Raw genomic sequence first — 25678 nt, 5'->3', positions numbered from 1 at the left:
CGCAATAAACATCATTCATCATTCTTTTACCCTTAGATAAGTTACGTGATAGTATAAATATATCCTAGGATATGATCATTTGGTTAAACTTTATCGGGGAATTTAACAGTGATTGTAGAAAAGAAATTAAAGTCCCCAAATAATTGTCCTGATATCCACGAAGATTTTGTATCTCAAATATAAAACAGCTCTGAAAAATCAATATAAAATCAAGACATTGCCAAAGTAGGGCATGAAGAATATTGGAAATGATTTCGGATGTACGCGTGTTAGAGGATACGTTAAAGATATTAGTAAATATATGTATATGTAAACTTATTCTAAACTGACAATAAAACATTTGCTTGGAAATTAATTAAGAAACAGAAAGACGATTTAAACAGACTTTCTGGGAACTTTTTACAAAACAAAGAAGCCAGGTCTATGTACATATATTTTAAGCTTGAGATACCCTAGAGATAAACCTATTTTTTTAGTACTGGACGCACAGTGCAGACTATGTACATAAGTGTGTGTGTGTGTGTGGACCTGCATTAACAGCATTGACTGAGTCGCTAAACGAGTTAGCCGCGGAGCCGGCAGAGGCAGAGGCGGCGATTCTTCAACGGAGGCCTATGGAAACACAAAGGGAAAGAAAAGCGTGGAGAAACAGCGGGTATAGATTGAGAGGGAGAGAACAAGAGAACCAACACAACCGCATTCGTACACATGTGTGTGTATGTAAATGGAGGGAGAATCAGCAGCTAAACAAACAGCAAGAACGAAACTACAGCAACAAAAATAATGTAAAAGAAAAGGCGAAACAACAACGACAACGGCGTCTGCTTGTCCCAGTCGCTTTGTTTTTTGTTCTTACGCTGTGCCAGCTCTTTCGGGGCTCGAGCCGAAGCAGACGATGAAAACAAAAAAGCATGTGAAAACAGAATAGGCAAATTGAGGAAGAGAGCCGGAATATGTTTGCTTGCATGTGTGTGTGCTAGTAAGAAGCATACAAGATATGGAGGAGACTGAAGCTCCTCTGTTGATTTACGGCTTTTCAGCTGCAACTTACCGGAGCTGAACACAAATACTGTTTACACTCGCCACTTTGTGTTATGCGTTTCTACATTGCACATACACTCACACACATACGCACTCACGCACACGAACAAATGTGCAAAATAATCGCCAATATTTTGATAGCTTTTTCACACAAAGTTTATAACCGAGCGCAAAGGGGTCAGAATGTACTAAAACTAAGAACTTTTGCTACTTCGACAGATTGGTTTTTAATTGATTTCCACTTTTAGCGTTTGCCGCGCACGCTAGCTTGTGAACAATCCGCTTTCCGCCAAACTGCACACTCGGAAGCTCTAAGAACGACTGAGACCCACTGATTTCGCCCTCGATGCTGGCACTTTGGGGCTGGCGTCGCACACTGGGCGACTAGAACGAGTTCCGCGACAAAATAGATCACAAGTTGAATTCGAAAAATTTACCTAAAAAAATTATACCTGATAAATTAGAAGGAATAAAAAATAATTTTTATCTAAACTATTTTGATAATTTAATATATAAAATTTGGAATTTAACTTACCGTTTATTTATATAATTATGTAAATACAACTGATTTGTTTAACAATAATTTTGAACCGATTTAAGCCTTACAATTTTGGTTTAAAGCTTTCGACTTGGTTACCTTTAGGGTAGTGCAAAAATTGTAAATCAAAGTATTTATCTAATTACATAAGACTACTATGTACAATTTAGGTGGGTTTACAAAACAAATAGATGTAAGATTAGTCTTTTGATGCTTATACAATTAATACATGGAAAGCTTATGTACATATGAAAATATTTGACTAAATAATATAATAAATTAATAAAATATGTATGAATAAAGTATACCGACATTCCCAACAAATAATTCTAAAAGTACACGATTTTCAAACTTTTGATTAAATTTTAAAGTGTTAAATTAAAAAGTTTTATTAAAAAAAGAAAATTATTATTTATTATTATTATTATTATATAAAATGCTTTTTAGTAGAGTTTGGAGAGCATTAAAGAAGACCTGTCTAGTCGATTGGCAAAATTTATAATTTTCGTACCCAGTTAAAATTCGTTGAGAACTTTACAGATTTTTGCTACCACGCTTTACAACAGAAGTCACTGTGCGTGACAATGATTGTTGCGGTATGGAAGCTTCTGATTCTCTTTGGAAAGCGAGGTGTTACAATGCAATGTAAGTATTTAGTGCCCAGTGAAAAGCATTTCTTTTTAGGATTTTATTTAAATAATAGATTTATCATGTAAACATCACTTAGCATAAATGACACGTCGCACTGCTTACATACTGCTTTACAAAAAAGTCGATAGTGTAGTAGGTACCTAAATGAAAAGCTTTCATGCTACATTGAGCACTTTGGATGATGGGCTGCCAAGCGGTCCTGTGGCGCAATGGATAACGCGTCTGACTACGGATCAGAAGATTCCAGGTTCGACTCCTGGCAGGATCGATTTTTTACACATTATTTTAGCTTTCTTTGTTTTAACAAAATCTAAACAGTACCGAATAATATTTGAAATTTCAATCTTATTATTTTATTAATAATAGCAATAATTATATATCTATACAACTTGAAAGTATGAAGGGAAAACTGGGCATTTTGATGCCATGTAGACATGTGGTCCTGTGGCGCAATGGATAACGCGTCTGACTACGGATCAGAAGATTCCAGGTTCGACTCCTGGCAGGATCGAAGAAACTTTTTTATATATACATATTATATATTTATTTGTAATTCTATTTTTAAGTTTAATACATAATTCGAGCCGTATTCTAGTTTCTGTTTCGAGATTCATTGTAATGCACCAAATTAATCAGTGATATACACTCCTGTTCATAATTATACGACACCTATGAAATTTTTGTTTCAGCGGTCGTAGGAGAATGGAAACACGCAGTAGATCAAAATAAAGTATGCCGAATAATAGCACAAGGAGTTGTGCACAAATTGCGCTATTCGTATCCTTGCTTGCATCACTCGTTTTCAAGTAACGGTAAAAAATGCACACACGCCCTGATTTAGGCTACCCAGAAATTGTTTCAAAATGATACGACACATTTCAATTATTTCGGCTAAAGAGGAAGGTTTAGTGTTTATTGGTTTTTTTATAATTTTGTTAAATATTTTATTCATTTTTTAATAAAATGCCGCATGGTAGCTTATTAAGCGAAGGAGAGAAGGGAAAAATTAAGGCGTATAACGAGTCTGGCTTTAATGTTAGCCAAATATGCCGGCTGATGGGTCGAAAACGCTGTATTATTACCAAATTTTTGAAAAATGTGGATGGGTACGGTGTCAGGCGTAGCTCTGGAAGAAAGCCGGAGCTATCTGATCGCGACAAACGTCGAGTATTTAACAATGCAAGCAATTCTTTTTCATCGTGTGCCTCACTTTCTGCGTGTTGCAGTCGTCCTGTGTCCCGTAGGACTATCTGACGAACATTGCTAAGCTCCGAAAATATTGTAAGAGTAGTTTTTAAAAAAATTCCGATATTAAAACCGCAGCCCAAAAGAGCACGACTTCAGTTTGCCGAAAACAATTAGGAAACAAACTGGACCTCAATATGGAATTTTAACTCAACTTTGGTTATAAAGGTTTTTGTCAATATTTCACATTTTAGATAATTTTTTCTGATGAGAAAAAATGTAATCTTGATGGCCCAGATGGGTTTCGTCCTAATTGGCTTGATTTGGGTAAGGATCCCCTTATGTTCCTAACATGCAATTTTGGAGGCGGATCAGGTATGGCTTGGGGAACCTTTCATGCGGTTGGTACGCTTGAACTGTGCTTTACAAGCTCAGAAATTAAAAGTCCAGACTACAAAAATGTGTTACAAGATCGTCCTCTGTAATTTTCGGATCAAAATAAGGACCAAAATTATGTCTTTATGCAGGATAATGCGAATGCAAAGAGACGCAACGGTTCGTCAATGACAATAAAATGAATGTTTTGGATTGGCCGGCTTGCTCTCCTAACCTTAAACCGATTGAAAACATCTGGGGTATCTTAGCCAGGCGGGTTTACGCCAACAACAACAAATTTCAGACTGTTAAAAGTCTCAAAAATGAAATTTTAAGACAATGGTCTCTCTTGGACCAAAATATCTTAAAAAACCTTAAAAATTCAATGCCTACAAGAATTTTTGAAGTGGGAAAAGCACAAGGCGCCGTTATAAACTATTAATATTTAGTTATAAACAATTAAACCAATAAAATATTAGCTGTAAACAAAAATAAAGAAATGTGTCGTATCATTTTGAAACAATTTCTGGGTAGCCTAAATCAGGGCGTGTGTGCATTTTTTACCGTTACTTGAAAACGAGTGATGCAAGCAAGGATACGAATAGCGCATTTTGTGCACAACTCCTTGTGCTATTATTCGTCATACTTTATTTTGATCTACTGTGTGTTTCCATTCTCCTACGACCGCTGAAACAAAAATTTCATAGGTGTCGTATAATTATGAACAGGAGTGTAGTTGAACTATTTAGAAATACAAAAAAAAGTATTTCGCCCAACGTGGGGCTCGAACCCACGACCCTGAGATTAAGAGTCTCATGCTCTACCGACTGAGCTAGCCGGGCACATGTTTGAAAGCTGGCCAAACACAGTGTACAGTTAGGGACCATAACTCCCTCTTTACTTAGATCGAGCTTTTAAATGTAAAAGCGAACATAAACGCTAGAATAAAATGTATATTTTAACTTGATAACAAAACAAATAATATGCAAATTAACAAAATAAAGCACCATATTCCATTCATTGTAAACCAATATTCATTATCTCGACCCATTCTCAGTAAAAGCTCTCTCTATAAAAGCTTGTATAAGTTGATGACTAATGCGAGTTTGGCCGAACAGCGGTCCTGTGGCGCAATGGATAACGCGTCTGACTACGGATCAGAAGATTCCAGGTTCGACTCCTGGCAGGATCGAATTTTTTTGTCAACAACATACAATTCTTTTCTTATTTTTTATACCCTGTACCAATGGGGAACAACCAAATTAATATAAATCTTTATATTTATATATAAATATGTATATATATGGAGTAATTTGAGGAAATAAAGTTTTTGTGTAACTTCTGCAACGGCTTCATTTGTCTTTGCAGCATCAAGGGCTGTTCCTCAAGAGGTACCCACCGTCGTTTGTCTTTACTGGGGTGTTGCGAAACATAAACATTTCTTACCATTATCCCCTGCCTTCCGCCCTGCTTAATTTGTGTTTATCAATTCGATTATAATTAGCACGTCCTCGGTAATTTTAATGTACGCACAATGCTTCTAGTAACATACATTGTATACTGAAAAACGGATTTTTCCTTAAAAATTATGCAAAATTTTAGGGTATCTCACAGTTAATCATTTCAATTGTTTCTATTCTTGTATTGCTATAATGCATTATTAAAAATATGTGTAACAATTTTTTATTTTAATTCAGAATTTGACATGGAAATTCTATTTTGCTATAACATTTTCACTTTTTATTTTCTGATATTTAATAGTATTTAATCAATTAATTTGATTACATTCGGATGTTAAAATACAATTTTGTTTATCCTCACCTCTTTGATGTTTGTCGAGGCCCTGGTTTCCATCTGGGGCTTTCAAATATTTGAATTTTTTGTTCTACGCTATTTTTGAAATGGTAGTTTTTAAGTAAATATATACAGGGGTAGTCAAAAGTATTTACACAAATTCACAATTATTTTCACCGCCAAACTTATTTTTGTTATTATTCTTGTTGTTTTTGACAGATTTCCATGAAATTTTTTTGATTGATCTATTTTAGATTGATCTATTCAGAAACAAACAGAAGACGAAAACAAAAGATAAGGGTTCATAGGACAATATTAAAAGCAAAAGAAAATATGTCTATTTATTTTAGATATAGCTTAATAAACTCAATTCCAACCAATTGAAAGCCTTCATCGATACCTAAGCAAATTTTTTAACTATTAATAAAGTAACTTACGAGATTGTCACTAAAAAATATTAAATTTTAATAGCATTAATATTAAGACGAAAACTTATTATGTGTAAATATTACACTGTAGGTGCATCTATTCTTTTACTTATATCCTTTTTCTATGAACCGTTAACTTTCGAATTCCTTTTTGGCCTGCTTCTGCAGAGATCAATCTACGCAATAAAGAAATTTTCAGGGAAAACGGTCAACAACAAAAATAATAACAACTGATACATTTTATATTATTTTTTAATTTTTAACAGAATTTAATAAAATTTGAGATATAGCCATTTTAGATTATTCTACAATTTTGTGTACAATTTTATGAAAATCGATCATTTGTATGGCACTTACATATATGTTATAGTGTCCGATTTTCATAAATTTTTACACAAAAGTCTAGATAAATATATAATGGCTATATATCAATTTGATAAAAATCTGAAAACTGAGAACTGGAAAAGTTATAATATTTTTTTTAAAAATTATCCGATCGTTCCTATGGCATCTATATCCGACATACATACATACATACGAGTAAGAGTATATACATAGAAGACTTACTTCAAAGTTTCATTCAGAAAGCTTCAAAACTGATGGACTAGTTTGTGTAGCAAGGGACAGAAGGACGGACAGACGTATGTACATGGCTAGATCGACTCGGCTGTTGATGCTGATCCAGAATATATACTTTATATGGTCGGAGATGCTTCCTTCACTACGTTGCAAACTTCTGACTGAAATAGTACCAACCAAGAAATTAAACTTACTTGGGGACGGCGAATAAAAACCAAGAAAGAATGTTATCTTTGGCATGCCGAAGTTTGTATTCCCTTGTAGCTCGCAAAGGAAAAACTAAAGGAAAATACATAAAATATTCAACATATATATCTTAATTCGGTTTTGGTTAAACTTTAACAAATATATTAAAATTGTAAAAAATAGTTATATATCTGGATAGAAATTTGTAATAGATTCTATATTGCAAATATATATGATGAAAAACATCGAAGTAATACCAACTTTTAAATCATTTACCTTATGATTTTAAGGTTTCCGATGGTCCATATGGTTCCAACGTATATATTAAAGAAAATATAATAATAGAAAATAAAGAATTTTTAATAATTTTTTTTAATTTTCTCTTAGTTCTTAAGACAGTTCTCTGATCAAATATATTCGTTAGGAATTTTTATGTACATATATATTTACTAATAAAACTATTTTACTAGACAAACATGGCTAGGTCGACTCGGTACCTGATGGCGATCAAGAAAATATGTGAATTCATTTAATTTTACATTATATTAAATAGAAAAAAAATTCGATCCTGCCAGGAGTCGAACCTGGAATCTTCTGATCCGTAGTCAGACGCGTTATCCATTGCGCCACAGGACCGTTGGATTTGGCATTCACTAAGCCCTACGTGAGCTGCCACAGCCCCAGAGACTATAATATTCAGAGTTGTAAGTTTATTTATAGATAAACAATGTAAATTTTGATGCACTTGAGTTGACACAACCCGTTTTCTTGAACTGTTGTTCAATGGGACGGAACGGTTTTCCATTCATTGTTTACCAACAATCATCAGGTGTTGCCGGCATCTAACAAAAACCTGAACTGGGCAAGAAAACCTGTAATCAAAATAAATGAAGCTGATAACACACGCTAGCTGATATTCGATCTACTCTGTGCTCTAGTGGCCAGGGTGTTCCCTCGGAGCTCGGATAGATCTACCAGCGCACGCTGACTCGATCAAACGGAATCAGAGTTCGCAACGACTCGAGTCGCAATTCATTCAGCTTTTTTGCAAAGTCATGAAGCCTAAGCGAAATAGTGTTTGGCTATATTCGCCTAGTCAAACATTAAATGGCATTTCAAACACCCTTGTCACGTACACTCGAAAAAATATCCCAATAGTTTAGATAAACCAAAATACTATTTGCAAATTAATTTTCACGCAGTTCCCTGTACTATGTTTGTACTATGAATGATTTAAATATTTTTTTTTGAGTGCTGACAGTTTGCAGCGTTTGCCTTTCTGATAATATTCTTAAAGCATCTGAGCTTTGGCATTAACCCTATATAATTTTGATATTAGAAAAGCTTCGAGCGATCATTTAAAAGCCCCTAGCGGCCTGGCAAGTCGAACAGTGGCTCCCGGCAGTCGAAGCTTCCAACATGTCGAACGAGCTCCTTTTCTTGCTCGCCACCTTGGCGATCGTGTTCTACATCTGGCAGAGGCGAGCTTTCAGTTTCTGGCAGAGCCGCGGGGTGAAGTTTATTCGTCCGGTGACCCTTTTGGGATGCACCCGAGAGTTCCTAACGGGTCGGGTGCCCTTTTTTGAGCAAATTCAAAAGTTCCACGAGGCCCCGGGCTGCGAGAAGGAGCCTTTCGTGGGAGTCTATCTGGCATATCGTCCGGCTCTGGTAATTCGCGATCTGGAGTTGATCAAGACGGTGATGGTGAAGAAGTTTCAGTACTTCAACAATCGTGTGCTCCGAACGGATCCCCACCACGATGCCCTAGGCCATAACAACCTCTTCTTTGCCCGCAGTCCGACATGGAAGGAGTTAAGGAACAAGATCTCGCCGGTCTTTACCTCCGGAAAGATCAAGCAGATGTATCCGCACATGGTGAAGGTAAGAATTCGAATTAGACCATACACTTGAGTACTTGAAGAACATTCGCTTGTAGATTGGCAAGAACCTGGAGGACAGCGCTGACCGTCTGGGCAGCGGCTCAAATGTCCAGATCAAGGATCTGTGCGCTCGGTTCACCACCGACTTGATCGCCACTATTGCCTTCGGGCTGGAGGCCAACGCTCTGCAGCTCCCCAAGAGTGAGTTCTATCACCACAACAAGGCGATCTTCGCGGTTTCGCTGAGCCGCGCCATTGACTTTGCCATAATCTTTATGCTGCCGGCTCTGGCTTCGCTGGCCCGCGTGAAGCTCTTCTCCAAGGATACCACCAAGTTCATCCGGAGCAGCATCAACTTTGTGCTGGCCGAGAGAGAGCGCACTGGGATAAAGCGGAACGATCTCATCGACATTCTGCTGGCCTGGAGGAAGGAGGCGGCGGCCAATCCGGAGAAGAACCATCAGACCAATGACCTGGACTACCTGGTGGCCCAAGCGGCCGTCTTCCAGACAGCCGGCTTTGAGACGAGCTCCTCCACGATGACGCTGACGCTGTACGAATTAGCCCTGCAGGAGGAGCTGCAGGACCGCCTCCGCCAGGAGATAGCAGACTTCTTTGGCGAGGAGGATCATGTCAGCTACGAGCGCATCCAGGAGATGCCCTACCTGTCGCAGGTGGTCAACGAGACACTGCGAATGTATCCGATTGTGGGATACGCGGAGCGCGAGTGCTCACAGCCCGCGGAGGGTGAAAAGTTCACCCTTAGTCCGCACAGCAACATGGAGCTGCCACACGGCATATCCGTCTATGTGTCCACCCTGGCCATCCAACGTGACCCGCAGTACTGGCCGGAGCCGGAGAAGTTCGACCCGGATCGTTTTGCTCCCGAGAATCGACACAACATCAACATGGATGCCTACATGCCCTTCGGCGTGGGTCCGCGCAACTGCATTGGCATGCGCTTGGGTCTCCTTCAGTCCAAGCTGGGCCTCGTGCACCTGTTGCGCAAGCACCGAGTCCACACCTGTGACCAGACCCCCAAGACGATTGAGTGGGCCCCTGGCAGTCCGGTGGTTGCCTCCAAGGATGACATTGTCCTGCGACTGGAGAAGGTTTCGGGGTAATGAAGTTTCGGTTCTATGAAATAGAATCAATTTCAAATTTTATTCCAGTTAAAATAAAGCGTTATTCCAAAGAATAAAAGGATTTCTATTCGACTTTCTTATCTATAGTTTGCAATCTGCTTTAAAGTCAGGAAACTAAAACTTGTGATACTTACCTTAAAAGTACGTGCTCTTATTAGGAGCATATATACCTTATTAAATTTCCTGATTAAATTTCTTGTATTTCAATACAATAAATATATCAAATACAAAACTGTCACACTTCTCAGGATATGGCTTTTGGTATCACACAAACGTTTATATCTATGACCAGCTTTGTGTTTACACAACCACCTAACCTCCCAAAGATGCGGAAAAGCTTCATCCGTGTGACAAGCCAAGGACGCCCCGTGAACAATTATCCTTGAGAGGAAATGTCATGATGGCAGCAGCTTTGTGGAAACTGCAACACACAGCAGTTACACTACAAAAAGTTTTGCTCAACGGCTGTTGGGTCCAGAGCTCGGAGTCCTTGTAAGGGCCATGTCGCGACTTGTTGTTGCCCCACACCAAAGCACACCACTTGTGCTCAAGCACACACTCATTCCCACTCTCACTGCAAGCACTTAGCGCATTTAATGCGATTGTCAATTTACTCAGACCTCGTTGAGGAAGTTGGCGGGAATTGCCGGAGAGGAGGACGAGGAGGCGCCTAATGACCGGTTGCCGCCGAGGACAGCAAGGAATAGCTAATTATTCAGAGCTTAGGCTAATATCTTTCTTAAACTTGTTTATCAGATATGTCATAACTATATATAGTATATTCAATAAAGATTATTGAGATTAGCAATTTGTTTACAATTAAACAAGCGCAATTGCCACTCATTATACATATGCAGGGCATTCTAATTTTTGTTAGAAGTTTAATTTATATATTATGTATATATATAAGTTTACATGTTCTCAATATTATATTATCTACAATTTAATCCAAAAAAATTGTGTCTAGAAAAGAAATCCAAAATTTTTTGCTTATTTTTCTTTGCTATTATATAAAATTTAAAGTGGCTTTTATACTACTTCCCCAAGCGTGATTTTTAAGTCACCTTTAACGATCAAAATCAAGTTATTTGAATTTACACACACATAAAAACAAGATTAAGTCACTTTTACTATAGATTCCGGTTAATTTTCTAAAAAAGTCGCCAGACTTTAGTAACATACGCTAAATATGTTACATTTATTCAAGTGTAAACAAACCGAAACTTATATATTAAGAAGTAGGAAAAAATGATACCTCGTACCCAAATTTAATTTTTGAAAATCTTAAATAAAAAAGGTCGGAGACATAAGAAAAAAATACAAAATTAAGCTAAGAAAATGTTTTGCAACACCCAAATGAAGACAAATGTTGATAGAAAAAAGGTTGAGAAATACCCAAATACACTCAATATAATTGTAGTTGTTGCACAACTTTAACATTGTAACTTTTTTGATCGAAATTCCAATGACTATTGATCGATTTTACCACAGCATTCATATTACATGCAATAGCATTAATAGTTTGTGCAATTTTATGAATTTGTATCGTTTGAAAATCAGAGTTAAAACCAACTAATTTTGTGACAAAGTTCTTAATAGTTGCAGTATTGCAAATTGATAATCCAAATATTTGTTCACAGTTAACAGTTATATTAATTTTGATTTTAATACAAATTGTACAACCTTTGCAATTTGAAGAACACCAGTACGCAGAATTTTCCCAAAGACGTTTTCACTCACGTTGGCCATGGAAATCTCTCAGTCACGTCCAACTTTCACATACGAGATGCAACGCTTTTCGTGAAACGCAACGTGAAATAAACTGACATCAAATTTAATGATAAACTGCAGTTAAGCCAATTTACAGTTGACTTGTTTTAAGGGTGATACTGGAACTGCAACTGCCACTGCCAGGGGCACTGGCAAACTATGCGTGGCACGCAACGCAGTGACTTTGGACTGACCTTCGTGGCGGATTTGCAAGCGACTTCTCCCTGCGGCGTATCGGAAAATCGCGTGCTGCTTTTTTATGCGAGTATTGCATAACTTTTGCCACCTTTCTGCGGGAGTGGCTTTCCCTTCCGATTGAATTGCAGCTCATCCAGGTCGAATCGAACAAGGAAAGCCACTCAACTGGGGGAGATCCACCTGCTGCCACTGACAGTCGTTGCTGACTTGGTTGGCCATTAGTTTTAATTAGGCATCGGATAAATGTCTTCTTGCCAGAGATTACCCTAGGATCCGGCATCATAACGAAACTAAAACTGGTACAAAGAGCTCGCCTTGAGCCGGAAATTGCATGCAAATCGACATAAAATTAATAAACTCGCAAATTGCTTGCTTCCCCCTTTTGTTGCTGGTCTTCTAATTAGCTGGAAACTTTTTACCCCTCCGTATCCTTGTACTTTATCAGGAATTTGTTAATTAAGGAACTGGGCGACTGCCCTGATGGGGACATTAGCCCAAGACAGAGGAAGGGCAAGCGGAATGCTATAGAATCTAGATGACACTGATTTCTCAGTCGCGGAGATGAGTAGGAAGAAAAAATTGACAAGGTTCCAAGTAAATTAGTTTAAAAAGTCATTGACAGGAGCTTTATATTGCAGCAGAAACTTCCGAAGACAAACTAAACAAATTCACTAGAAACCAATGGAATTAAGTTACTTATTGTATGTTTTTATCCCACCATATAGTTCGCGTTTCATCCATTAGTATCCGTGTGAATAATAATTTAAAAGGTATAAAATGTATACATATAGAAGCTTAGAAATTTCAATATTTCATTTATATTTGTATAGCTTACAAAGATGATTTCAGGACTCACACCACTTTGGTTTGTTAATTCTTTTTTTAAGCAAACTAAGCGGTCATGAAGAACTTTCGAAAAGGACAAGTTGAGGGTCTTAAGATGTATTTGCTCGCCATAAAACAAAGCTAAACGTTTGACGACCTTCGTTTTATGTGCTGAGAAAATATCCAACAGTTCCCTTCTTTCGAACAAAGAGATAAATTAACTTGACGAAGGAGCAGGGGCATTCAATGGCCTTAGCCGAGGAACCTTAGCTGCATCCATTCTGCGTGACTATCTGCTGTCGGAGGGGTCCTTGGCTCCTGGCTTCTGCATCAGCCATCCCATTTAATTGCAATTTTTCCTTTCCAGTGACCAAAGACAAATAACCAATGCAAATAGATCATGTCATTGTGTCAACAAGTTTAACAATTTAATTGCGCGAGTTCAACAAGGAAGAAGCTGGAACAACTGCATTTGTGGCAACGTTGAAGATTACACTGTTGTTTCAAATTAAAATATAATCCAATATATGTATTAGATCGATATAAATCAACTATATTAGACTAGATGTCCTACAATAAATATTTATTTTAATTAGTCATAATCCGTTCATCTAAGAAAAATTTAATTTTAAACAAGAAAGGAAGCTAACTTATGCACGCCGAAGTTTATATACCCTTGCAGATAGAACTTCGATGACTACCAATCAATACAATAGAAATTTTTTATATATAGGTCAAAAAACAATACAATAATGCCTGCTTTCATTTTATTTTTTTTATACCCTTGCAGGGTATTATAATTTCAGTCAACGCAGTGAAGGAGGCACCTCCGACTATATAAAGTATATATATTCTTGATCAGGATCAACAGCCGAGTCGATCTAGCCATGTCCGTCTGTCCGTCTGTCCGTCTGTCCGTTTCTACGCAAACTAGTCTCTCAGTTTTGAACTTAATGAAACTTTGCAATTATAATACCCTGCAAGGGTATAAATATATAGCTTCGTGTCTAAACTTGAAACATAGTGGCAAAAAGTGGCGAGTAAATTACAAAATATATATTTCAATGTATACATAACTTATAGAATTATTTCAGTAAAACTACTGGACGATTCGACATCTTCATCCAATGAATCCAAGTTGGAGAAACGCGTCACAGGTGATGTTCCTTCCGTTTCGTTAGAAATAAAGTGTAGTTTTTCATCAAATGCCACAAAGTATGTGGGAATTTCGCCGCGTCCTTTCACAAAAGTGAGACCACGCGAATTGCACTTGATACCAAAGTTCATCAGTATCTTGGCGGACTCCTCTGTCACTTGGATGTGACCCGGCAGACCCGTCGACTGCATCCGCGACGCCATGTTCACCGGATTGCCCCAGATGTCGTAGTGCGGCTGGGAGGCGCCCACCACCCCGGCCATGACCTCGCCGCTGGAGATCCCGATGCCAATCTGGGTGCTTGACAAATACCGATCGAAGGGCGCTTCCGCGTAAGCCTTGTTGCACGAGGCCAGGGTTCGCATCAGATCCAAGGCAAAGGTTGTCATCAAGAACACCACAGTGTCCTGGCTGTCATCCTCATCTTCCTCCGTAAGGAACCGACTATTTCGGGCCCCTTGACGGTAAATTGAAATTTATAAGTGATTTCATAATGGAATTGTAATTAATTAGCTTACTTTCCATGAAGCGCGAAATTCTCACAGAGCTGCCTTTTCTAACCATTGATGCCAGAGAGAAATCCAAGCCACATGCTGCCATATAAGTGCAGCCAACGACCTTGATCTTCTCAACCATGTAAACCTTCTTGTAGTGAATCAGCTGAGGTATGAAAACCGATAGTTACTCTTGTCAAAAGTAAAACTCTAAGGACATTGCCTTACCAGAGCGTCAAACTCCGAGATGATGCAGTTTAGCACACGTAAAGTGGGCAAATCCATCCTAAAGTTCATTAGCTTGGCAAACATTACGGAAACCATTTTGTAGTTCTCATAGTAGAGCTCGTGTTTGGCCAGTGAATCAAGATAGTGGGTTACTTTTAGCAAAAAGAAGACAAAAATCATTGTCACTGCAGAACCCCGAAGTGATGGTTTACTCACCAACATGAGATGGGAGAATGTTATTAAGGAGAATTAAGATCGATTGGTTTGTTGCGTTGGCCATATTTTGTTTGTTCTTCAAACTCACGTTCAGCCTAAGGGGATGGTAATGATTTAGGAATCAATATAAATGGTACGGAAGTTATCCTATTCAGAGATCAGACCTTCACTTTACATTAACTTACATCTCAATCCCAAGAACCTCCTGAAGTTATTTCACTCACCTGTAGTTTGTTTTTGCATTGAACTCAACCTGACGCTCTTTCACGTACAGAGTAATTAACATGAACATAATGCGGGCACAGTGCGCTACTTCCGGTGGCAAAAAGGGTGCCGTGGTGTTGCTGTGCTGGAACACAAACTGATATTCGAAAAACAGAATCAACAGGTAGATGATGGCCTCGATACAGCTGACACAGGTCTTGACAGCGAACGGAATCCTGGAAAAAGTGTAGCTCATTCCCAGGATGAGCGCCGTCATGTTCGTAAAGGACCACGTGTGAAAGCAGGTGTCAAGATTAACTTCATAGTGGAAGAGCTTGCTCTCAATGTACTCCAACTCAAACCTTGACCGATCGCAGTTCGACTGAAAGTTTGAAAATCAAAATGGCTAGCTATTAAGATCCCTGAATGCAATAGGAAGAAGGTTCCTTCAGTGGCTAGGAACTGCATATACTAACCACTATCAACAGGATCACGGAGTGGTAGCACGCTATGGTGACCAAGTAGCAGAAAATCCTTAAGAACAAACTGCGCTGTATCCTCTCGTAGACTTTGAATATAAAACAACTAATTCTATTGTATTCCAAGCCCGTGCGATTTCCATTTTTCCACCAGCATAATTTCTTGTACCACGCGATAAACAGGAGGGAAGTCAGCACGATGAAGGTTACCATATTGATCGCAATGCAGTCCCAGCACACATTGGTCATGATCTCAATGTAGATCAAGCAAACACCAGTTACCCAGGCCAGCAGTACGGAGCCCTTGAAAGTATAGTCCGGCTGATGCAGATAGTTCCTTTCCAGAGTCGCATCCTTGAACTGTGTGCATAAGAATCCTATTTCTCGGCGCGACTTTCGTGCGGTATCTCCGACTCGTCGTTTGGATGAAAATATACGTTGAAAGCTTAAAGGAACACAGTTATATATTAATATTTGATCATAGCCAGACCATAGCCAGACGTACTCGTAGCCGCCCACTGGCATCTTGCGAAACTCCTCACGCAACTCTTCGTACATGGAGTCGCTAATGTCGACGGGGCCCTGCATTGGCGGTGTTCTAATGTTAATGGCCGACTGGCCTCGATTCACAGTAATTGGACTTTTCCGGGAGCGGTTGTAGACAGTGCCGGCAACCAGATATGTTCTCATCGGATACTTCTGCAGGACCGGATCTTCCTGGGCCATCTTTGTGCCTGGCAATATTGTGTACTCAGACGCATTTAGCATGCTCAGAGTCCGGCCACTGATGTGGACGGAGCCCGGTACCCCAGTGGCCTCCAAGTGATTAGCAATGTCCACATCAGCTCCTGCAAAATGATCACTAATTACCCCTATTATTTCCTATACTTCCAATAACCTACCCCATATGTCAAACTGCAGCTTTACCTGTCCAATGATCCCGGCAAAGAGACTTCCCGAGTGGACTCCAATGCGCATATCGATGTCCAGTTCCCGTTCGGCCCTGTGGGATAGATTAAATAAGATGAGTGGTCTTGGTCAGTTAGTTAGTTGGGCTGAACAAACCGCACTTCCTGGATGTTGAAAATCATGGCAAGGCCCAGGGCAACGGTGTTTTGTGCATGATCCGGGTCAGGGTCCTCGAGACCGGCTACACAGTAGTAACAGTCGCCCAGGAACTTGATCCTCTGGACCTTGTAGGTAGCGGCAGCCATGTCAAATCGACCGTAGAGATCGTGCAACACCTTCACCAGGGTCTCCACTGACAGGGTCGTGGTCAGGTAGGTGTAGTTCACCACGTCCGCGTACAGAATGCTAACCTCGGAATGCATCTGGATGGCCATGCTGCTCCCATAGTTCCCCCAGGACTTGAACTTCAATTCGCTATCCAACTGTGTGATCTTGTTTCTAATGCTCTCCTGATATGGCTTGGCGATCTGTGGCGGCAAGGTATTGTCCAGCAGCATCGATTCCTGGAGCAAGGCGTGGCGCAACCAGATCTCCTCCATGATGAACTGGTAGCGGTCAAGGAAGGACGCCCGAACCATGGTGTCGTTCATGAGACGAAAGAATACGCCCATCATGGTGAAGCCGAAATAATGTAAGATGTCCACTGTTATCCTTTCATAGTTTTGAATGTCGCGACCGGCGTACACCGCAAGAAACGCGAGCACTTTCATATAGTACGCCACATACAGGACACTGACAATGAAACCAAGGAGAGCAGCCACTCTCACGGATGGAATCGGCAGGAACATGTAGATCATACAAAGGGCGTAAATGTCCATAGACGAATTAAGGGGCCAATCGTGAGCTACATAATGATAAGTGACCAATCCCAAATCTGTAAAAGTATAAAATCAAACTGGAAATGTAAATAGAATAAGAATTCAATTAAATGAATATTTATTTATATGATTAAAGCCCTATCATCAAAGTTTCAGAAGATATACAAAGTCGAAAGACCGAGCTAGAATGTGATGTATTAAATGTTGTATGGAAAATTGTTACCGGGTACCCGGTATCTCACAATCAAGGCAATTCAACCTTAGCCCCTTACTATTTCTTATGGAAATACGGCATTATTTCAGACTTACCTGCCCCTATTAAGCAAAATGTAGCCAGAACCGACGACAACACCAATACCCATCTGTGTCGCCGCACAATGTCCTCGAATAAATTGATGCTCAGCACAAGGGGCAATAAAAAGGCATTGATTATAATTAAAGCCACATCGGGATAGATGCGATACGTGTGCTGAAAAAGTGAAATTGACTCAATTTAAGCCCCATCTTTATCAGAGCCAAACCTTTACATCGGTCAATAGCAACAGGATTGCCACAGAGCTTGCGGAGACAGCCATATGCAGAAGAAAGAAGACTCCCAGGTAACTGGTCATTAGACGCACCTGATACCACTTGTACTCCTCCTCCAGGTGAAGCTCCTTGCATCTGGCCTGTTGCGACCGCAATTTCGAGGAATGATCAGCGGCATGTCTTTGGAGATACTCACCCTCAGATAGCTTGGTTCCCAAACGCGCTCTTTGTCATAGTCGAGCGTGCATGTCCTCCTTCGCCTCCTGCCGCGGGTTTTGAAGCGATGAAATTCCATCTCACAACAAGATTCTTGAATCAGTAAATATGTGTTTGTTTAGCTCAAGGGTTGATTACATTGTCAATGGTCTGCTGACATAAAAAATATATTGCCCAATGTATTTGTTTGATAAGAAATTGAACTGAGCCACAGTGGGAATCTGAGATACCTAGCACCCATGCAATATTGCTGAAGTAAAGGGAAGATAGATATGGCCTATAAACGGAAATGTTGCTATACACATGTTGCGCAGCAACCAAGTAAAGAAAAGGTTGCTTGGTACATGTTGAACAACACCTAAGCAAGAGCATGTTGAGCAACTCTCAAGCAAGAGCGACACAAATGTAGATGTCGCAGAAGTTCAGCAACACACGATTTTGCTTTTAAGTCTTTCTGTGTATTAAAAAATACAAAAACAGTGTACATATTCGATTAATTAATAAGCTGACAGTTTGTTTATTCATTTATTCATATACTTTTTACATATATATTTTTGTACTTTTTTGTATGTTCTTGGTTACCTTAGCCCCCAGCCCTAAACCAGCAATTGGGCAGTTGGAGATTGATCGCAACATTGCCCGGCTAGCTCAGTCGGTAGAGCATGAGACTCTTAATCTCAGGGTCGTGGGTTCGAGCCCCACGTTGGGCGAAACGAATTTTTTTGTATTATTCTATAATAATAATTACATCATTTAATTTTAGATTTGGACCATTTTGTAACAAAAATAGAATTTTGTTTATTTTTTACCTCGGAAAGCTGATCCAATCCCTTGGATGTTTTGATTTTTTTTAAACTAATCATTGAATGAATGAAATTGTTTTAATTTAATAAAATCTTAATACAGTTATAATAAACTTATGTGAAAGATTATGAATATATAGGGCTATACTCTTGCTTATATTTTCTCCTACTAGTACAAATGGTATAAAAATGAAATAGATTTGACTTAAAATTCAAGGCTTTATTATAAACTAGGAAACTCGGCAAACTACCCTTCGCCACCAGATCTCTTCGTTTTTGTAACATTTCGTTTGGTGATTAAAAAATAAAGAATTTTTTTGTTTTATATTTGAAAAGTAATGAATCCAGTTTAACTTTTCCACTTGCGCATCACAATCCCGCAGTTTCTCTTTTGAACTTTAACGCACTGCAATATCGGCATATAGCCGTCATTGGTTCAATATCTAAATTTTCATCATCACTGTAGTTCTCAGAATGCCAATCGATTGTATGATGCCAATGTCCTCACGCGTTGTCTCAATGGGACATTTTCTCTTATTATATTTTGTCTTTCTTCGCTTAAGTTCTGTGAATACATTTGTTGATGATGATGTTCGTTCGCACGTCGTCCTTTTGGACCATATACTCAAATGCCGATCCACATAATTAACACTTTTCAAATTACCACCTTTAAAAATATAGACTTTAATAATTTTATAGTTTTCAATTGAACTGTTAGGGAACGACTACTTGATATATTGGTTTGTAATAAATACTATATATCAGTGATGGATATACTTTTCTGTCGATTAAAAGTGTCCTATGTCCGTCTCCTGACTCTAAGCTACCTTGCTACCAATTTTCACCCAAATCTGTTCTGCCGTTCTTGAGTTATAAGTGGTGTAAAAGATACGACTTTCTTTTATACATATATAGATATTCTTGGATTTCGATTTTTTTCAAAACATAAATACATAAGAATATGCTTAAAGAAAATCAATATGTTCTGGTCAAATCATAAGGCAGTCCTAAATGTTGAAATATAAAATTTCAACTTCCCAATCAATCAATCTCCCATGTTAATTTATTAATATTTTTCAATCTGTTATTATCTAAATAATTAATGTAGTGTATATTGTATGCAAATGTTGCGCAAAATGTTGTCAACAAATTCTCATCTTTGCAAAAATAATGGTTGGGATTTTACAATTTTCATGTTATAATCGTATATATTTTGAGTAATTTCAACCATTGCAGCTACTAATTGCTAAAATTCACAAAAAGATAAATTACCAAATTGTAACAACACTCATTAAAGGTATTTACAAACTTGAGTTTTCTTGATTATATATTTTACAAGTGCTGTGGTCTTCAGCCATCGATGGAACATGATTTTTCGTCCCTTGACATAAATGACCTTGTCCGCAACGTGAGTCTTTTATGCGTTTTGCAGCATTGGCAAATGCAAATGCGAATTAGAATCAGAATGGGATGCCATTCCCAGAAATCATATTACGCACACGCCCTCGGAACGCCACACTTGCCACAATGCAGCAACCATTTCGGATTCCATGTCATTTTCCCCCTCACTTCCGGCCAGAAGGGAACGGGAACAGGAGCAGAAGCAGGAGCAGGAGCAGGAGCGGAGTGGAAGCCAGCGATCTGTGTTTGCACATTTCGCCGCTGTTCAATCCCAGCGGGACTCGTAAACACTTGGCCAACATGCACACACCAAACACAAAGGGGGCACCGAAAGGAAATGCGCACTGAGATTGAGTGGGGCAAAGTTGGACGAGGGTTCCGTTCCGCTTTGGCAATTGGCAATCCTTGACCCGTCATAACGTCTCTGTCTGCCCCTCGGACTCCCCCAGCTGACAGCAGAGTTAAATGAGATATGCTTTCTACATTTTTTCGATAAATTTCCAGCGCTTGCATTTGGGAGCTAAGGAAGGGATGCGGTTGGAGACGGAGATGGGATGGCATTATTAGCGGGCGAAAACTTAAACATAAAAATGGCAAACGGATTTGCGCAGCGCTTAAAATGGAGATTTACTGGAGAGCGATATTTATGGCAAGGGGCAAACGGCAAGTGCGCTGAACCAATTTAGGGAAAGTACTTAGTTATGCCCAGATTTCCCGCTGCTTATCCGGTGACATTGATGAATGCCCGGGGCAATTAGTACAAGTAGCAGTTTGGGCTATATAAAGAGAGTTGCCTTCTTGGAGTCGACAAACTAAGAAATATGCGTTCCCTGATTCTGGTCTCCCTCCTACTAATTGGCCTGGCCTGGGCCTTCCCGGACCTAGATGGCTCTCCGACTAGTCCTGTCCCTGGCAACGACACCTCCGAGGAGGACCTCATTCCGGCCTTCGCGCCCTTCAGCCGGACAGACGGCCGGTTTGCACTGGGCACCTTTGCGAAGGTGAATTGGTTCCAGGCCCAGGCCACCTGCGCCGCCTTCGGCTACACCCTGGTCAGCATCCCCACGGAGCAGGATCAGCGCGCCCTGCGCAGTTTCCTCTACACCGTCGCCCGGGACCAGCAGGACCTGCTTGTCGATCCCCTCTGGACCTCCGGCACCGACCTGGCCAACACCGACTCCTGGGTGTGGTTCAGCAAGGGACGCGCCGTCAACTACCGCAACTTCCAGAACGGACTGCCCGGCTACTCCAACGATAACCGCCACTGCCTGGGCATCAACGGAATCACCGGGCTCTGGGAGAACGAGGAGTGCAACGAGCAGCGCTTCTTTGTCTGCGAGAAGCGTTGCCAGTTCGACGATGACGCCAACTATTGAGGGGTTCCTTTTCTTGATACAATAAATTATCAAAGAATTAAGTGCAAGCAAATAAAACAGAACAATTGTTTTTAATTATTCATGTTGTTGAATGCACAACACCTTCTTAGGCATATTGTGCTTAAGACAATGATCGAAGGGGGTTTGTTTGTTGCATTTGCTCTCGTCTCATTCTTAAAGTTCTTGTTTAGGAATACAATTTTTGTAAGGCGGCTTCTTAAACTCGACTATATTTCTGAAAAAGTACAATATATATATATAAATATATATATATGTATATATACTGTTTAAACAATATTCACTAAATTAACTGTACAAAGTTTCACACGTTGAAGCTTCAACTGCTGGGTATGCTCCTAGCAGCCAGCTTCTGTTTGCTAAGAAAAAGCTTTCTTGTAAAGCTTTATTTTTAAGTTAAAAAGAAAAAGACAGAGTTTTGCATTTGTATAGAACCATAAATAATTAATAATAACCATAAAAAAATATTATATTGGTTTTTAAATCATCAATTTACCGAACGTTTCTATTCACATTTAGTATAGTATATAACTCTCAGTTCGTATAATATATATAAAATAAGCCGCAATTTGGATATAGTAAAATATTTTAATATCTGTCAATATGCCTAAAACCTAAATATTTTCCTACGAGTTTCCAATGGTTTCCAAGGCGGCTTCACTTACAATAAAAATTAACATATTGGTAAATCTTTGAACGAGATAAGTTTGGAAAGTAACGGATTGACAGACGGTCTAGATCGACTCCGGTGTTGATGCAGATGATGAATATTCTTATTAATATATTACAAAATAAAGAATAGAATATTTGTTAAGTCTACATATGTAGTATTGAAAGCTTGGATATCTTACAATTTTTAGTTAATAATAAAATTGAATTTTCTTTAACTAGAAAGTTTCCTCCCAAAGAAACGACTAAGTATAATTTAAGAAAAATATTTTATTATTATAATTATTATATTATTTGAGATATATATTATATTGAGATAAGAAAGGAAATAGATAGAACTTCGATGACTTGGAAACAAAATAAATTATATATATTAAATACATTGAAGTAATACCTGCTTTTATTTCATTCACCTATACATATTATATTTACAGTTTTATATTCATAGGTTTGCATTTTTCCTCTACATCTAACATCTATACATCTCTAAATTAATAAAAATTTGTTGAATTCATTAATTTATAATTTTTAATTGAATTAATTTCTCGATCGTTCCTATGGGAGCTACATATATGATATAGTAGTCCGATTTCCAAAAAAAATTACACAAAATTGTAGAATAATATAAGATGCCTTTACCTAAAATTTTTAAATTTTATAAAAAACTGAAAATATTGTGCGTAGAGACAGAAAGACGGACAGACGGACATGGCTAGATCGATTCGGCTGTTGATCCTGATCAAGAATATATATACTTTTTATGGTCGGAGGTGCCTCCGTCACTGCGTTGCAAACATCTGACTAAAATTATTATTCCCTGCAAGGGTATAAATATTAAGTTTTTTAATTATTGAAGAACTTATTCAAATTGCCTTATAATATTATTTCTTATGCAGAATGCTTAGATTGATTGATTGATGCAGAGATTGAGGAGACCCCCGCAATCATAACAATTCCTGGAGAAGTCCTACGAAAATCAGATCGACACATATCACCTCTTCGTCGATTACAAGGCTGCATTCGATAGTCCCCGGCGAGATCGCCTGTATGCCGCCATGTCTGAGCTTGGTATACCAGCAAAGCTAATACGGCTTTGCATGATGACATTGAGCAACACCATCAGCTCTGTCAGGGTAGGAAATGACCAATCCGAAACCTTTTATACCAAGTGTGGTCTCAGACAAGGCGACTCGCTGTCTTGTATGCTCTTCAACATTCTAATGGAGAGTATTATAAGGAAGGCTGGAGTGCATCGGACGGGCACTATTCTAACAAACAGATGTGTCCAACTCCTTGGCTACGCTGATGATATTGATATCATTGGCCGAACCAAGCGTGATGTTACAGCAGCCTTCGGGGCTATTGAAAAAGAGTCAGCTAAAGTAGGACTGGCAGTTAACATGGATAAGACAAAGTTTATGGTGTGCTCTAGCAGGGAATCGCGGCGTCTTGATTCCCAGCTATCTGCAGGAAGCCATAGCTTTGAGTTCGTGAAGGAATTCATTTACCTTGGATCTGCAATAAGTGGCACAAATGATGTCAGCCTGGAGATTAAGCGGAGAATCACACTTGCCAACAGGTGCTACTTTGGGCTCAGTAGGCACTTTAACAGTAGAGCTCTCTCTCGACCGACAAAAATAACACTCTACAGGACGCTCATTCTTCCAGTACTCTTATATGGTGCGGAGTGCTGGACAGTGGTGCAATCCGATGCAGCTGCTCTTGGAGTGTTCGAGAGAAAGATTCTCCGCAAAATCTTTGGTCCAATCTGCGTTGGCGATGCTTATCGCATCAGATGGAACCACGAGCTGTATGAGCTGTACGGGGATGTTGATATAGTAAGCCGAGTCAAAATTCAAAGACTCCGCTGGCTGGGTCACATCGCCCGCATGGAAGAAGACGCTCCGGCTCGTAAGGTATTTGATGCGGTAATCGTCGGAAAACGGAGGAGAGGACGACCTATACCTCTCAAATTTGATGAAAATCTGTTGAAAACAGAAAAATTATATTTTTTAATTGTATTAATTTCTCGTTCGTTCCTATGGGAGCTACATATATGATATAGTAGTCAGATTTTCAAAAAAATTTATGCAAAATTGTAGAATAATATAAGATGCCTATATCTCAAATTTATTAAATTCTATTGAAAACTGAAAATATTTTGCGTAGAGACAGAATAAGACGGACAGACGGACATGGCTAGATCGATTCGGCTGTTGATCCTGATCAAGAATATATATACTTTTTATGGTCGGAGGTGCCTCCGTCACTGCGTTGCAAACATCTGACTAAAATTATTATTCCCTGCAAGGGTATAAATATTAAGTTTGTTAATTATTGAAGAACTTATTCAAATTGTTTCATAATAATTTTTCTTATGCAGATGTGCTTCAGTGTTCAGATATTTTGTAGATTTTTGCGTATTTAACAACATTAAAGGAAACGATAAAAAAAGATAATAATAATAAAATTATTTACTCATTATGGTTTAAAACATTTAATTGTTCTCACATTTACAATGGTTTTATCTTACCAATTTTTTACTCAAGAAATCGATATCTCTATTAAGCTTAAAGATATACTTTTTTGTCTAACCCTGTGTAATCTAGCAAACAAATGTTCTCGCATATAAAAAAGTTTTTCTCAGAGCAGTTAGCACTGTGCCACATATGATCACTGCCTAGGATCAGGCAAGCATCCTTGCCTTTACGATCCGATCTCGGTTCCCTGCGAGCCCACTGTGCGAAGGTCACAGGAATTCCGGTGCTCAGCCAAGTCCAGGAGTAAGATCTTTTCACCAGATTTGTAGCGCCCAGCCAGAAAGACATATTTCCGAAATAATGTTCTGGAGGAAGAAGAGATTTATGGATTTGGAATAATCTCTCCAAAGTCCAATATAACAACAAGATGAGTAACGCCATACGATTTGTTAGCTTTTGACTTTGTCGTGCTGAGTCTAGAGCTGATCTAGGATCTCTTTTAATTTTGCTTAAAAGTCAGACAAGGATATATAGAGCGCTCTAAGGCCAATCAGTCGCTCTCTTGTACGCTTACGTACATTCGAGATCAGTTGTATGTTTGTTATGCATCTTGTTATTAGAGAGTCTTTGATCTCACCATTTCTGGTGACATAGTCCAGCATAAGCTGATGGTGTTCCTTGTTTCTAACTGTGGCCAGGACGGAACCCACTCGGTTGCAAATTTGATTAGCTTCAAGCCAATTAACCTACGAAAACTACAATAAGAACCAGGTATTAAACGTAGTACAACTTACTTTGGCGAATCCAGCCAGTGAAAAATATGGTCCACAGTCCATTAAGGGATGACATTTTGAACTGAAATTGAACTCCAACTCAGTGGAGCTATTGGATGCAAATACCCTCAAGGGCAGACAGCAAATAATGACCAATATGGAAAACATACTGAACAGGGCTCCTTCAAGTACGAAACCATTTATAGGGGCATTACGATTGTAAATCCCATTAAAAGTAGCTCAAAAAGCAATTAA

The 25678-nt window shown here is 39.0% G+C and overlaps 5 protein-coding genes and 6 non-coding genes across 16 annotated transcripts in view; 6 read left to right on the top strand and 5 right to left on the bottom strand.

Moving 5' to 3' along the window:
* Nucleotides 1–1373, bottom strand: part of LOC147643595 (uncharacterized) — a 51601-nt gene extending 50228 nt beyond the window's left edge. The window contains exon 1 of the mRNA XM_086833026.1: nucleotides 1052–1373. The gene's annotated coding sequence lies outside the window, so the exon portion shown is untranslated. The remainder of the gene's footprint in view (nucleotides 1–1051) is intronic.
* Nucleotides 1374–2425: 1052 nt separating this feature from the next.
* On the top strand, nucleotides 2426–2498 carry TRNAR-ACG (transfer RNA arginine (anticodon ACG)). The gene has a single exon. It is a non-coding gene; the product is annotated as a tRNA-Arg (tRNA).
* A 170-nt stretch (nucleotides 2499–2668) lies between these two features.
* Nucleotides 2669–2741, top strand: TRNAR-ACG (transfer RNA arginine (anticodon ACG)). Its single transcript has one exon. It is a non-coding gene; the product is annotated as a tRNA-Arg (tRNA).
* A 1818-nt stretch (nucleotides 2742–4559) lies between these two features.
* On the bottom strand, nucleotides 4560–4632 carry TRNAK-CUU (transfer RNA lysine (anticodon CUU)). The gene has a single exon. It is a non-coding gene; the product is annotated as a tRNA-Lys (tRNA).
* A 277-nt stretch (nucleotides 4633–4909) lies between these two features.
* On the top strand, nucleotides 4910–4982 carry TRNAR-ACG (transfer RNA arginine (anticodon ACG)). The gene has a single exon. It is a non-coding gene; the product is annotated as a tRNA-Arg (tRNA).
* Nucleotides 4983–7340: 2358 nt separating this feature from the next.
* On the bottom strand, nucleotides 7341–7413 carry TRNAR-ACG (transfer RNA arginine (anticodon ACG)). The gene has a single exon. It is a non-coding gene; the product is annotated as a tRNA-Arg (tRNA).
* A 359-nt stretch (nucleotides 7414–7772) lies between these two features.
* Cyp6w1 (Cytochrome P450 6w1) lies at nucleotides 7773–9874 on the top strand. The gene is made up of 2 exons (XM_020959365.2): nucleotides 7773–8658; nucleotides 8714–9874. The coding sequence occupies exons 1-2, from the start codon at nucleotides 8197–8199 to the stop codon at nucleotides 9779–9781; spliced, it is 1530 nt and encodes a 509-aa protein (XP_020815024.2). The 5' UTR covers nucleotides 7773–8196; the 3' UTR covers nucleotides 9782–9874.
* A 3764-nt stretch (nucleotides 9875–13638) lies between these two features.
* Nucleotides 13639–19214, bottom strand: LOC110189367 (adenylyl cyclase X E-like). Of its 6 annotated transcripts, none has more exons than XM_086833019.1 (13): nucleotides 18713–19214; nucleotides 17884–18056; nucleotides 17687–17827; nucleotides 17469–17628; nucleotides 16438–17215; nucleotides 16275–16375; nucleotides 15878–16220; nucleotides 15370–15817; nucleotides 14914–15275; nucleotides 14690–14784; nucleotides 14474–14625; nucleotides 14270–14411; nucleotides 13639–14208 (listed from the first exon to the last, which is right to left on the bottom strand). In XM_086833019.1, the coding sequence occupies exons 2-13, from the start codon at nucleotides 17980–17982 to the stop codon at nucleotides 13673–13675; spliced, it is 3357 nt and encodes a 1118-aa protein (XP_086689145.1). In that variant the 5' UTR covers nucleotides 17983–18056; nucleotides 18713–19214; the 3' UTR covers nucleotides 13639–13672. The 6 variants fall into 6 exon arrangements, with proteins under 6 accessions (XP_086689145.1, XP_086689146.1, XP_086689144.1 ...); XM_086833020.1 differs by having other exon boundaries at nucleotides 17884–18053; XM_086833018.1 differs by lacking the exon at nucleotides 18713–19214 and having other exon boundaries at nucleotides 17884–18115.
* Nucleotides 18541–18613, top strand: TRNAK-CUU (transfer RNA lysine (anticodon CUU)). Its single transcript has one exon. It is a non-coding gene; the product is annotated as a tRNA-Lys (tRNA).
* Nucleotides 19215–20916: 1702 nt separating the features above from the next.
* On the top strand, nucleotides 20917–21540 carry LOC110189617 (C-type lectin mosGCTL-1). Its single transcript, XM_020959756.2, has one exon. The coding sequence runs from the start codon at nucleotides 20929–20931 to the stop codon at nucleotides 21481–21483; it is 555 nt and encodes a 184-aa protein (XP_020815415.2). The 5' UTR covers nucleotides 20917–20928; the 3' UTR covers nucleotides 21484–21540.
* A 3111-nt stretch (nucleotides 21541–24651) lies between these two features.
* On the bottom strand, nucleotides 24652–25592 carry LOC110189364 (C-type lectin mosGCTL-1). The gene is made up of 3 exons (XM_020959411.2): nucleotides 25445–25592; nucleotides 25288–25396; nucleotides 24652–25015 (listed from the first exon to the last, which is right to left on the bottom strand). Exons 1-3 carry the CDS (start codon nucleotides 25589–25591, stop codon nucleotides 24741–24743), a joined length of 531 nt encoding a protein of 176 aa, XP_020815070.2. The 5' UTR covers nucleotide 25592; the 3' UTR covers nucleotides 24652–24740.
* Between the last annotated feature and the right edge of the window lie 86 nt (nucleotides 25593–25678).

This window comes from Drosophila serrata, unplaced genomic scaffold (genome assembly GCF_035046125.1).
Source record: "Drosophila serrata isolate PLE 108 unplaced genomic scaffold, ASM3504612v1 contig_267, whole genome shotgun sequence".
Taxonomy (NCBI): domain Eukaryota; kingdom Metazoa; phylum Arthropoda; class Insecta; order Diptera; family Drosophilidae; genus Drosophila; species Drosophila serrata.
Note: the sequence above shows the minus strand (reverse complement) of the source record. Positions and strands in the feature narration are given on the sequence as shown.